Consider the following 13046-nt stretch of genomic DNA (forward strand, 5'->3'; position numbering starts at 1 on the left):
GTGCTCTTCACAAAGGCTCTTTTCAGTAAGCAAAGCTGATGTTCCCATTGTACTGACAGAGTCACTGAGGCACAACAAAAGTAAATGAGTCATCCCTAAGTCAGCCTAAACTTTGGATCCTCCGACTCTTCCATCTGTGCTCATAGTACCTGAGGACAGAAGTCTAACCAGTGTCAGAAATCCAGGCCCTTTCACAGAGACAAAGAGCAAGCTATTTGGGCAGGCAACCCACTCCAGTATTCTTGCCTGGAGAATCCCAGGGACGGGGGAGCCTGGTGGGCTGCCGTCTATGGGGTCGCACAGGGTCGGACACGACTGAAGCGGCTTAGCAACAGCAGCCTTTTAAAATATGAACAGTTGTTGCTTGTTCCAATTCAAATAGTAAACCCCTTAGAGTGGACTCAAAAGTGCAGAAAAGCATGAGGAAGAATATGAAGATCATCCCTAATCTTAGTTATTTCTCTTTTTTCTCTTGGTTCTATTCTGCACTTTTTTTTAACTTGGAGAAGGTGTTTTATAAGCAGAAGCAAAGGTGAATTTCCTCCAGTTCCTATACTTCAAAACCGAAAAAAAAATCACCTGTTATACTGTCCAAAACCATCAATATTTTATTAATTCATTTATTTAGACACGCGTGAGTACACATGGCGCTTCCCAGGTGGCGCAGTGGTAGAAGGAAATGGGAACCCACTCCAGTATTCTTGCCTGGAGAATCCCATGGAGGAGGAGCCTGGTCGGCTGCAGTCCAAGGGGTCGCAAAGAGTGGTAAAGAATCTGCCTGCCAAATGCAGGAGATGGAGGAGACTCGGGTTCGATCCTTGAGTCGGGACGATCCCCGGAAGTAGGAAATGACAACCCACTCCAGTATTCTTACCTGGGAAACCCCTTGGACAGAGGAGCCTGGTGGGCTACCATCTGTGGGGTCACAAAGAGTCGGACACGACTGAGCATGCACGCACACAGCATGGTTATACATATTTTAAGTCAGTGCCATCAGGTCCTAACGCACCCCCAACAGGAAGCTTGTAGGAGGGTTCAGTCTTTCAGGATGATTCGGCAGTGAATCCTCCTGTCTGTGCATCTTTAAGTGAACTTCCCAGAGCTTCTTTGATTCTCATTTGTGAAATTATTTAAGGATAGAAACCGGATTTCGGGCTCCTCATATCTATTACTTAAACACCTGCTCCCTGCAAAAACTAGAGGTAAAGTTGCAGCATTTGGAATCTCATCCCATCTTCCTCGGTAGAAAGCAACTGAGCGGAGCCCGGGGAAGGGGGGGCACACAAGGAGATGGTCTACATGCCCCGTGACACGTCTTGGGCAGACCCACTTTGCCGCCTGCCCAGGGAGACGAGCATCTCCAAAGACTCCGTTTCTCAGAAATGCTGTCTGGCCACCCTGCCCCCGTCCCTGGGATGTTTTCTCCTCTTCCCAAGCTCCCCGCCTCCCGCCCAGCTCCGTGTCCCTTCCGCTGGCCACGTGCTGGCTCCCTCGGAGCAACGGGGGAAGAGGCCAGTCCTCAGAAACGGTCCGTTCCCTCTCCTTACCCTTGTGTCTCCTCAGAGGCACTCGGGGCTGGTCTTAAAACTCCCTGGAATTCATTTTCTTTACAGACCCAGCCCATGTCTTTGGCTCCCTGACCTCTCTGTGTCATGCTTTTTATCATAAAAATGCGATTTATCAGGTACACGGTCCCCCTGACGAGGAGGCCAGGCTCTCTGTGTTCCTTTCTGTGACTTTTCATCAGATCTGGGGAACTCGCGGGCCAAGGACAGAGTAAACCCTCCAGGGTGCTTCCCCCGCAGCCTCCAGGCCCCGCAGGGCCTGGCCTCGCCGCAAGGGGTGGCTCGGGCGTTCTTCCCGGAAGGACCCTCTGTTCCTCCCGGTCCCCTGGTGTTCAGGCTGACCCCCTGCCCTTGGCAGTGTCCACTGACAGCTGAGCCAGCATCTCACTTCAGGGATTTCAAAACCGCCCCTTTGAGAAATGAGGCCAAGGAAGACTTGTTCCCGAAATGCAGGGTAGAGGGTACCTGCCTTTCAGCGGGAACGTGGAAGCCCTTGCCTTTTTCTCCGGCTCTCTCCCGCCTTCCCCCACAACCCCGCCTTCCTTCCACAAACACTGATTAAGCAAATAACATCCACAGCTAATGTTTCTCCAGTGAGGACTGTATGCCAGATGCTGTGCTGAATGCTTTACCCACATTTTCAAAATTCAATGTTATAACCTCCCTGGGAGGATTGAATTTTCTCATTTTCAGAGGAGACAACTCAGACAAGCGGGCTGTGTCGCCTCACGTGTATGTGGACTGTGTCCCAAGCTGTGGAGAGGAGAGGGGCTGTAAATGATTAGTGAGACCTGGTTCCTTCTGCCCTCCACAGGCCTTCGGTCATGGGGTAGAGTGGGGAGGGGTGTCCAGTCTTCCCAAACGGATGCCAGAGGGGGCTAGGATACAGCCTCGCAGGCGGAATTCAAATGGGTCTAGTTTTTGTTTTTAGATCATTAATTTGGTTGCTTTGGGTCTTGTGGGATCTAGTGCCCTGACCAGAGATCAAACTGGGGGGCCCCCTGCATTGGGAACACAGAGTCTTAGCCACTGGGTCACCAGGGAAGTATCCCAAATTGGTCTGTTTGATTCCTGTTTCTAAAACGGACTCTCCTTTCTCTGACATCTCCCAGCCTCTGTGCTCCTGTCCCTGTCATTTCCTTTCTCTGGGATATTTTTTCTTATCCTCTCACTTCTTTGCCTGCTGGCAAACCTGTCTTTTCATCTTTTAAGGCCCAGCTCACATATCTTGGCTTCCCTAAAGCCTTCCTCCTGAACCCTTTCTCCTGGTCAAGTTTTTCATACTGATGCTGCAGAGCTATGCGCACGGGGTTTTATACTTTGAACACAGTATCAGCTCAAAATAAATTCATTGCCTCAGAGGACTTCTTTAATGGTCATGTGCACAGTTCTTAAATTGTAGTCTCTGAAAAAAATTCTCATGATCAAGGAATGAAGTCTGTATTTTAGACTCTCATTTTAAGCATCTATAAGTTCCATTATGTCACTAGAGGCTTTGGAAAATCCTATAAAAATGAAACCCATTCAACCTAATGTTCCTTAAATTTCTTTACCCATGGAACCCCCTTTTCATGGAATACCTAGCCACACTATCTTGAATGGTAGTGTTCCATGAAACATAGTTTGAGTTCAGTCCAGTTCAGTTCAGTTGCTCAGTCGTGTCTGACTCTTTGCGACCCCATGAACTGCAGCCCGCCAGGCCTCCCTGTCCGTCACCAACTCCTGGAGTCCACCCAGATCCATGTCCATTGAGTTGGTGATGCCATCCAACCATCTCATCCTCTGTCGTCCCCTTCTCCTCCTGCCCTCAGTCTTTCCCAGCCTCAGGGTCATTTCCAATGAGTCAGTTCTTCACATCAGGTGGCCAAAGTATTGGAGTTTCAGCTTCAACATCAGTCCTACCAATGAACACCCAGGACTGATCTCCTTTAGGATGGACTAGTTGGATCTCCTTGCAGTCCAAGGGACTCTCAAGAGTCTTCTCCAACACCACGGTTCAAAAGCATCAATTCTTCATTTGGTAAAATCATAACACACAAAGTACATGGTTAAACATCAGGTTTAAAGAGTCAGATAGTATATACTATCAGTTCTAAGGTCCCTGTGGACTAGAATGGTTTGGGAAGACTTCTGGAAAGAGGGAGATCTGAGGTGAGCCCTCTAGTAACAAGGTCAGTAGTTGTTGTTCAGTTGCTAAGTCGTGTCTGACTCTTTGCAACCCCATGGACTGAAGCACACCAGGCTTCCCTGTCTTTCACTGTTTCCTGGAGTTTGCTCAGATTCATGTCCATTGAGTCCATGATGCCATCCAACTATCTCATCCTCTGCTGCCCTCTTCTCCTTTTGCCTTCAATCTTTCCCAGCCTAAGGGTCTTTTCCAGTGAGTCGGCCCTTCCCATCAGGTGACCAAAGTATTGATCAGTAGGGCAAAATGCTTATCAAACAACCCCCAAATCTCTATGAATTAACCCAGTAAAAGTTCATTTCCAGTGTAGGTCAAAAGGGAAATTTCCTCCCACAGTCCTGCAGAGATCAAGTCTCCTTCGACCTAGTGGTAGCATCCTCATCTGGGTCCTGGGAGCCATCTCCATTCTGCCAGGCATGGGAGAATTGCTCCTGGGAGGTTTCTACGGTCCAGGATGAAAGGTGGCTCACATCCCTTCACTTCAGTTCCACTGCCTGCCACTCAGTCACAGGGTTGCTGCTCCCTGAAAAAGAGACCAAGAACAGTGGTTTAGCAATGCTGTCTGAAAGCAAGAAGGCCCAGATCTTGGGGACCACCAGCAGCCTCTGCCACACAGACCCTAACCCCATAGATTCCCTCTTCCAGTTTTCCTGGCGCCTGTACCTGCTTCTAAACTGAAGATCTGCATGAGGGGGGGCTTTCTGGTGGGGAAACATTAGCCAATACAACTGCTTTTCTGTGTCTCTTTCTACTTCTTGATTTAAATCTCTCAAACTGCTTTTCAATATTTCCAGAACATAGATGCTGAGTTTCCCTGCTCTCCAAGAAGAGCCTTGCTCTTTCCTGAAAGCAGGACTATCTTTCCAATATTTCTCTTTCCCTTTTCCTTTGCCCATCCAACCTTCTCCATCCCAGGGTCCTGTCAAGGTCTGTTCTAAGGATCAGTCAGAGAGTTGAGTCATCAAAGTCTCCTTGTGCTTCTACTAAGCTGCTCTGTCAAAGTATAACTTTTAAAAAGTTAAGAACAACTGTCATACAGGTAGATAGTGAACATCTCTCAAAGATCTATGAACTCTGGAGTAAGGGAATCAATAACATGGCAAGGACAGTGCAAAGGAAGATATAAGAGATGAAAACATAAGGTCATTGAAAAATGGGATGCTGGAATGAGATTACAAAGATGGGTACATGTGATTCAGTTCAGTTCAGTTCAGTCGCTCAGTCGTGTCCGACTCTTTGTGACCCCATGAATCGCAGCACGCCAGGCCTCCCTGTCCATCACCATCTCCCGGAGTTCACTCAGACTCACGTCCATCGAGTCCGTGATGCCATCCAGCCATCTCATCTTCGGTCGTCCCGTTCTCCTCCTGCCCCCAATCCCTCCCAGCATCAGAGTCTTTTCCAATGAGTCAACTCTTCACATGAGGTGGCCAAAGTACTGGAGTTTCAGCTTTAGCATCATTCCTTCCAAAGAAATCCCAGGGCTGATCTCCTTCAGAATGGACTCGTTGGATCTCCTTGCACTCCAAGGGACTCTTAAGAGGCTTCCCCAACACCACAGTTCCAAAGCATCAATTCTTCGGCACTCAGCCTTCTTCACAGTCCAACTCTCACATCCATACATGACTACAGGAAAAACCATAGCCTTGACTGAACGGACCTTAGTCGGCAAAGTAATGTCTCTGCTTTTGAATATAAACAATAAAGTCACAACCATGAGTGCTTTCTATTGGACAGAAGCCATTTGCAACTTGATCATAAAATAAATGTTTGCAACTTACTAATCTGTAAGGGCTTCCCCGGTGGCTCAGCGGTAGTCTGCCTGCAATTCCAGAGACACAGGTTTGATCCCTGGGTCGGGAAGATCCCCTGGAGGTGGGCATGGCAACCTCCTCCAATATTCTTGACTGGAGAATCCCATGGAAGAGAGGAACCTGGCAGGCTACATTCCACAGGGTCACAAACAGTCAGACATGACTGAAGTGACTTAGCATGCATGCATTCTTTCCAGAAGTCAACCCTACTGAAGCAAAATCATACTATTCAACACCCCAAGTAAAAAAATTGCTGAGATTAAGGCGAGAGATTCCAGGTGGACTGCGGGTGATGTTACAACTTTGCTCCTATAGACTTCTCTCACCATCTTCCCATCCACTATGCCTCTCTTCTGACTCCCCCCACCACTCCTTCACCAACAATATATTTTCCTGTCAAAACATACTTGGTTACATGCAGTGCAACGAAAATTGCTGCTATTAGCTTAATTGAGACAGGGTGATTATAAATAAATTATGTGCAGTCCTACAGAAATTGCTGCTATTAGTCCAAATTGAGATGGGATGATTAGTCATCACCAACTGTAGCTTAATTCAGAGTGTCTTCCGCGTGGTCACAGAGCCCTGTGGCCACCTGGCAGCCCAGGGGATGCAAGGCCAAATGCCTGAGAGGTGGGCTTCAAGGCTGCAGATCTCTATTGCTGGTAACAGAACAAAAGTCTGTGCTGCCTAGTTGGCAGGGTTCTTTGGACATTGAGAATGAACTTCTTAGAAACTTGAAGTTGGAAAAGACTATAGTTAGAAAACTTGCCATATAGAAAATTTTTGTAAAATAATAGTATACATAATTATATAGATAACATAATGGTATATAAAATATTATGCAATATAAAATATAATAATATTATATTTGGATGTGTTGATACAGCTCACTGTATCAATCTTCTGTCCATTCCCATAATGATTTGAGATGCGTTTTTAATATTATTTTACTTTTTTTCTAATTATAAAAGGGGTAGAGATAAATTGGGCTTCCCCAGTGGCTCAGCAGTAAAGAATTCGCCTGTAGTGTAGGAGACGCTGGTCTAGTGCCTGGGTCAGGAAGATGCCCTGGAGGAGGGCATGGCAACCCACTCCAGTATTCTTGCCTCGTGAATCCTGCGGACAGAGGAGCCTGGTAGGCTATAGCCCATATGTTTGCAAAGAGTTGGACACAGCTGAAGTGACTGAGCCAAGATAAATTTTCAAGTTGGGATTAACATATGTTTTTGTTTAATCACTACATTGTGTCCAACTCTTTTGTGATGACCTCTCTCTTTTGTGATAGTAGCCCGCCAGGCTCCTCTGTCCATGGGATTTCCCAGGCAACTGGAGCAGGTTGCCATTTCCTTCTCTATGGGAGGTTCCCGACCCAGGGATTGAACCTGTGTCTCCTGCATTGGCAGGCAGATTCTTTACCACTGAGCCACCAGAGATTGATATATACACACTGCTATATATAAAATAGATAACTAACAAGGACCTACTATATAGCACAGGGAGCTATACTTAATATTTTGTAGTAACCTATAATCTGAAAAAGATATATGTATGTATATGTATTCAGTTATACATATATATAAATGTATAACTGAATCACTGTGCCATATACCAGAAATTAACATGATTTTGCAAATCAATTATACTTCAAATAAATAAATAAAAATAAAACGATAAAATAAACCCAACTGTAAAACATAAATAAAGGAGGGAAAAAGAAACCCACATTCACAGTAAAAAAAAAATTACTGTGTATTTTTACACATTAAAAATACATTTAGAAGCCTAAATGGCACAGAAGAATAAGAATTCCCATTTCATACCATTGATTGGATTTGGGTGTATTTATTTTATCATTGTTTTTATTCTATTTAAATAATCCCTCTGACATAGTTGCTACCTACCAGAGATACAATTTTATGTTAAGCTTTTTTTTTTAATTGGTGGAAAAATCTTTAAACTACCTAGACAAAATACATTGAAGGTAAAAGAAAAATGAGCCAAATGGTTAGAGAAACTGTCATGGGCATCCCATTCTGGAGACATCATAATAAAGTGGAAATCCACTGGTTAAGCGAATTTGAATTCTTCACTCCTCTCCCTGGGTAACTATCTCAGACTTCAAACCAAAACTCACCACCTGGCTAGGACAAGAAAACCTAAGTGGAGGTGCTGTTTCTGCAGTTAAGGGCCCCTTGGCAAATGGCTCTATGGGCTTCACTTTCTGTATGTCTACATCAAAATATAAAAATAGATATTCTCCAAGGCAACTTTACAAGTGCAAATCCTGTGCTTTGTATTTAGGGACTGGAAAGAGCCATGACCATTAACTAGGACTTGTAGTGAGGATGACTGCCTGACAAACGTTGAGGTTAAATTTTGAGTCTTTAAGTTTGGAGATGTGTTCTTCATTTAGCCCAGTAGACAGGTTCCTCAAAGTGTTTGTTAGCACTGCTTGGAAATAAAATGATAGAGTCCAATTTTCTTTAATTTATTTTTATTTATTTTTGGACACCCCACAGGGCATGTGGGATTTTCCCTGACCAGGGACTGAGCCCACGGCCCCTGCACTGAAAGTATGGAGTCTCAACCTGTGCACGGCCAGGGAAGTCCAATAACGCCCAGTTTTCTTACTGTATTGTCCCAAAGCAACTTACTTTCATCCAGAAGAACTGGGTCCAGCAGTAGTTTTACGTTTTCAGATTCCTAAGCTTTCCTGCCTGTAGTTAATGATTTAAAATCATTCAATGCTTGAGGGGAAACACTATAGTTATACATTGTAATAACTATGTTATGGAATCTTTTCTAAGCTGAATAATTGCTTAATTTGAGATTTAGTTTTGGAATAAAAAACTAAATAATATGGAAATTTCACTTTTTCAGTGTGAAACATTTAGATTTTTCTTTTTCTCAAAAAAACCTATAAATATCCTAGGAAACAAACTAGGGAACTCCTTTCTCCCCTTCCTTTCTCTCCCCCTCTATGTACCCCTCCCTCTGCCTTATCCTTTTCTTCCTTCTCTATTTTAACAAGTGTTGGTGGTTCTTTCCATATGCCATCCAGACTCTGTATGCTATGGATACTCAGGTGAAACTACATAATATACATGGACCCCTGGCTCTTTGGAATTACTGGTAGAGTTGGGTTTTATAAAACAAATGAACACAATAACCAACCAACCAATCAAGTGAAGCAGAAAACAATATCTGAAAGTCAGGGAATACTTATCCTTTAAAAAGAGTCTTTAAATATTACTCTCCATGGCATAAACCTTTGTTGTTTATTCATTAATGCCTTGGTTTGGAGGGATGGTGGAACATAGAAATTGCAAGCTAAAGTGATGGATGGTACAGTTTATTGGTAGATGCTTGGAGGGAACAAAGCAAGGTTCTAGAGTGATGACACTGGTATCTTGTTTAACTAAAATACAGATTACAATCAAATTTTTCTGGAAAATGGTCTTTTTTCTAGCTTTTTTGAAATATAATTGACATACAGCATCATGAAGTTTGGATTTACACCATGCTGATTTGATATGTGTGCATATTTTAAAATGATTACCATATGTGATTATTATATACATTATAATATGATTACTGTATGTAAGGTCAGTTAACACCTCTGTCTTCTCACATAAGTACCATTCTTTTCCTGTGGTGAAAACATTTAAGATCTACTCTCTTACCAGCTTTCAAGTATAAAGAGTAGTAGTTTAACTATAGTCATCATCCTGCACATTAGATCCCTAGAACTTGTTCAGCTTGTAACTTGAAGTTTGACCCTTTAACCAACATCTCCCTGTTTCTCCCACTCTCCATCCTCTGGCAACCACCGATCTATCTTTTGCCTATGAATTTGGCCTTTTTAGATTCCGCATATAAGTGATGTCATACAGTACTTGGTCTTTCTCTAACTTATTTCACTTAGCAAAATGCTCTCAAGTTTCACCCATGTTGTCAGAAGGTTTTTCCTTCTCTTTTATGGATGAATAACATCCCATCGTATATATGTACCACATTTTCTTTATCCATTTATCTGTCAGCGAACACTTAGTTTATTCTGTATCTTGACTGTTTGAATGGGGATGCAGTGGACATAGAGGTGCAGGTACATCTCTAATAGTGAGTTTATTTCCTTTGGATATATAAGTACAAGTAGGATTACTGGATCATATGGCAGTTCTATTTTTAATTTTTTGAGGAACCTCCGTACTGTTTTCCAAAGTAGTTATACCAGTTTACATTCCCATCAGTAGTACACAAAGGGTTCCTTTTCTCCACATTCTTGCCAACACTCATCTTTTTGATAATAGCTATTCTAACAGATATGAAGTGATAGTTCATGGTGATTTTAGTTTCATCTTACTGATGATTAGTGATGTTGAGCATCTCTTCATATACCTATTGGCCATTTGTATATCTTCTTTGGAAAAATGCCTGTTCTGATCCTCTGCCTATTTTTAAATCAGACTATTTGATTTCTGTCTATTGAGTTGTTTGAATTTCTTGTATATTTTGGATATTAATTCCTTAGCTGATGAAGAGTTTGCAAATGTTTTCTCCTATTTTATTGATTGCCTTTTCATTTGGTTAATTGTTCCTTTTGCTGTGCAGAAGCTTTTATGTTTGATGTAGTCCCACTTATTTACTTTTGCTTTTGTTGCTTGTGCTTTTGGTGTCATATTCAAAAATTCATTTTCTAGGCCAAGGTCAAGGAGCAATCCTGAGAAAGAACAAAGCTAGAGGAATTACATGCCCTGATTTCAAGCTATATTACAAAGTTATAGCAATCAAAACATTTTAGTATGGGCATAAAGACAGACAGATGAACTAATGGGACAGATTAAGAGTCTGAAAATAGACTCATGCACATATAGTCAACTAGTGTTTGATAAGAGAGTGAAGAATACTAGTGGGGGAAAACTGGATATTCATATGCAAAAGAATGAAATTAGACCCCTGTCTTACACCACTCAAAAAATGAACTTGAAATGCAGTAAATTAGGACCTGAAATGATAAAACTCCAAGAAGAAAACATAAAGAAAATGTCCTTTTAACCAATTGTGATCATCTCCAACTCTAGGATGTGACCTCCCCCAACCCTCAACACTGAAAGACACACTTGGCCTCTTTTCACTCAGAAATGTTTACAAATTGTTGTGGAAAGGCTGTCTGCAAGTCAGCCTCAGAGGAGAAACTAGTATCATCCTGGTTATGCCCTGGGGCAGAATCTTAGTTAGTCAGGTCCCTGCCAAGTTTTAAAGGTTGACATTTCCTGAAGTGAAGTGAAAAGAGTATGGAACTGAGTGATTCAAATCCTAACTTTACTGGACTGCTCTTCTCTGAACCACTGTTTATTCTGGAAAGAAAGGGATCATCACACTGGTTTACCTTACATGTTTCTTGTGAGAGTTATAAGTTCCCAGCATGCACAGACTGGCACATAATAGACACTGAATAAACGGTATTTTTTAAATTGCAATACCAGTAAGCATTTACCTATTAGTCTATTAAGAAGTTAGAGGCAGTGCTGGACTCATATCTTTGGTCAGGAGTTGAGTGGCTATTGTATATCATTTTCATAGACATTTATCCTAAGAACTCTGCCTAATTTAGCACATTTATAGATTAGAAATGCTATAGATGAGATTTCTTTAAAACCCAGACACCATTTACGCTTAGGAATCCCAAGCGAGAGCTCACATTGAATTGAAAGTGTGGCTAGTAATGTGTCACTCATGATATCTTGTGGGACAATTTATTCTCAGATTAACTGAGACTTTATTTTCAGAATATAATCAGGGGAAGGCGAGATGAAGTGTCAGTGGTCAAAGGCCCCCATTCAAAGCATGTGTAGATAGGCCAGATTTCAAAGCCTGAAGAAATCAAGTGTCTCCTTTCTTCCTAGGGATTTAAAGATCCTGTATACCGAGCAAGACGGAAGCAATTCGCTGACATTGCCTACAACTATAGACAGTAAGTCTGCTCGGCGTGTTGGTGGGGGATGGGGAGAAGACCATACTCTCCTTTGCCCAAAGTTGGAAAATACCAGCTTGGAGAATCCTTCCCTCTGTGTATGTTTGTGTATGTTTAAATCCTCCCTTTAATAACACACATTAAAAAAGTCACCATGAGATAAAACAATATTACCCCCTACACCAGGGCCCAGCTCTCTCCCAAGCTTTGTTGTGTAATGATGCAGTGACATCTGACATAATTATAAAAGGCCTCAGTCCTGAATAAAAGAGCCTCTGGTGTTTCTGCATTAAACCGGGAAAAAGGAGAAAGAAGTATTTACATTCAAGAAGGAGTTGGCTGCTTTATCAAATTAGTGAATCATTGGAGGTTTCAGGAGAGTCAAGCCTCAGGGTTCTACTTTTATCTGATCTGACCCAGATGCGAAGGGCAATTTTAGAATGAGTTTATTTTTTTCTCTCTGGGATTCCGCCAGATTTTAGTTAGAGGAAAATGCAAATATCAAATGTTATTTGGGAAGAGAATTGTTTTGCTATTTTGAGTTCTTGGGAACTACAGAAATGCTCCCATGAGAAACTTAGTGTTTGGGGACCTGAGCTCCATTCCTGAGTTAAGGGTGTGAGAAAAGACGTGCTCAAGAAGAAAAATACAGGGTTTAGAACATGAGGTGATGGGACTTTAACAGCTTTGCTAGAATATGGGGGAGATAAAGGAGATGCTAATGCTTTGTATACAGAATAAAAACGACCTTCACAAGGGAAAGGCTTCCAGAGAAAATTCCTTTATCTGAATGAATCCTGGTAGTAGAAGGATCCAGAACAGCGCTGACCTTAGTCATGTCTAGACCCAGCTGGACTTTGGCTTGTGGCAAGCAGGAATCACAGAATGTGGTGATCTCTCTCCCCGTCCCCATCATGGCCCCAGCATGGTCAGGTGGACACATCAGGCACAGACAAGAGTCCTTCTTCAGACAGTCAATAATAATAGGTCATTTTTAATCTCCTTGCTATGTCTGGGGCTTTGCTAAATGCTTAATGTACATAATTTCATTTAGTCTTAATAATAACTCCCCATTTTTCAGATGGAAAAACTAAAGCTTTAGAACAGCCCAGAAAATAACTTGCTAAAGTCATAGAACTGGAAGGTGGCAGAGCCTGGTTTTGAACTCAAGCTTTTTTAACCACAAAGTCATTCTCAACCACTTCCTTGAGTGTCTGGGGACTCTCCAAGTCAGGAGACAACACTTCTTCAGATGTCCCAGGAGCTGCTCACGGGGTGCACTCACTCCTTCTTGGCTGTTGGGACTTGAGGGAGAGAAACTCAAACCACCTCTTTTCCATAAAAATATTATACCTGGTGAAGAAGTGTGGAGTTGGTTGAATGCTTCCTGATTCTGGATGGTCATGAGTTAAATTGGCTACTGAAAACTATCCAGAGATGGCTGATACTCAAAGGCACACGAGATATTTTCAGGCAATTTTACACCTCATGTTCAGTTCAGTTCA

The 13046-nt window shown here is 42.6% G+C and overlaps 1 protein-coding gene across 1 annotated transcript in view; it reads left to right on the plus strand.

Moving 5' to 3' along the window:
- PAH (phenylalanine hydroxylase) overlaps window positions 1-13046 on the plus strand; it is an 84418-nt gene that overhangs the window by 48320 nt on the left and 23052 nt on the right. The window contains exon 5 of the mRNA XM_040234849.1: window positions 11474-11541. Coding sequence (XP_040090783.1) covers window positions 11474-11541 — 68 coding nt within the window. The remainder of the gene's footprint in view (window positions 1-11473; window positions 11542-13046) is intronic.

The sequence above is a fragment of the Oryx dammah genome, unplaced genomic scaffold (genome assembly GCF_014754425.2).
Source record: "Oryx dammah isolate SB20612 unplaced genomic scaffold, SCBI_Odam_1.1 HiC_scaffold_29, whole genome shotgun sequence".
NCBI classification, from domain to species: domain Eukaryota; kingdom Metazoa; phylum Chordata; class Mammalia; order Artiodactyla; family Bovidae; genus Oryx; species Oryx dammah.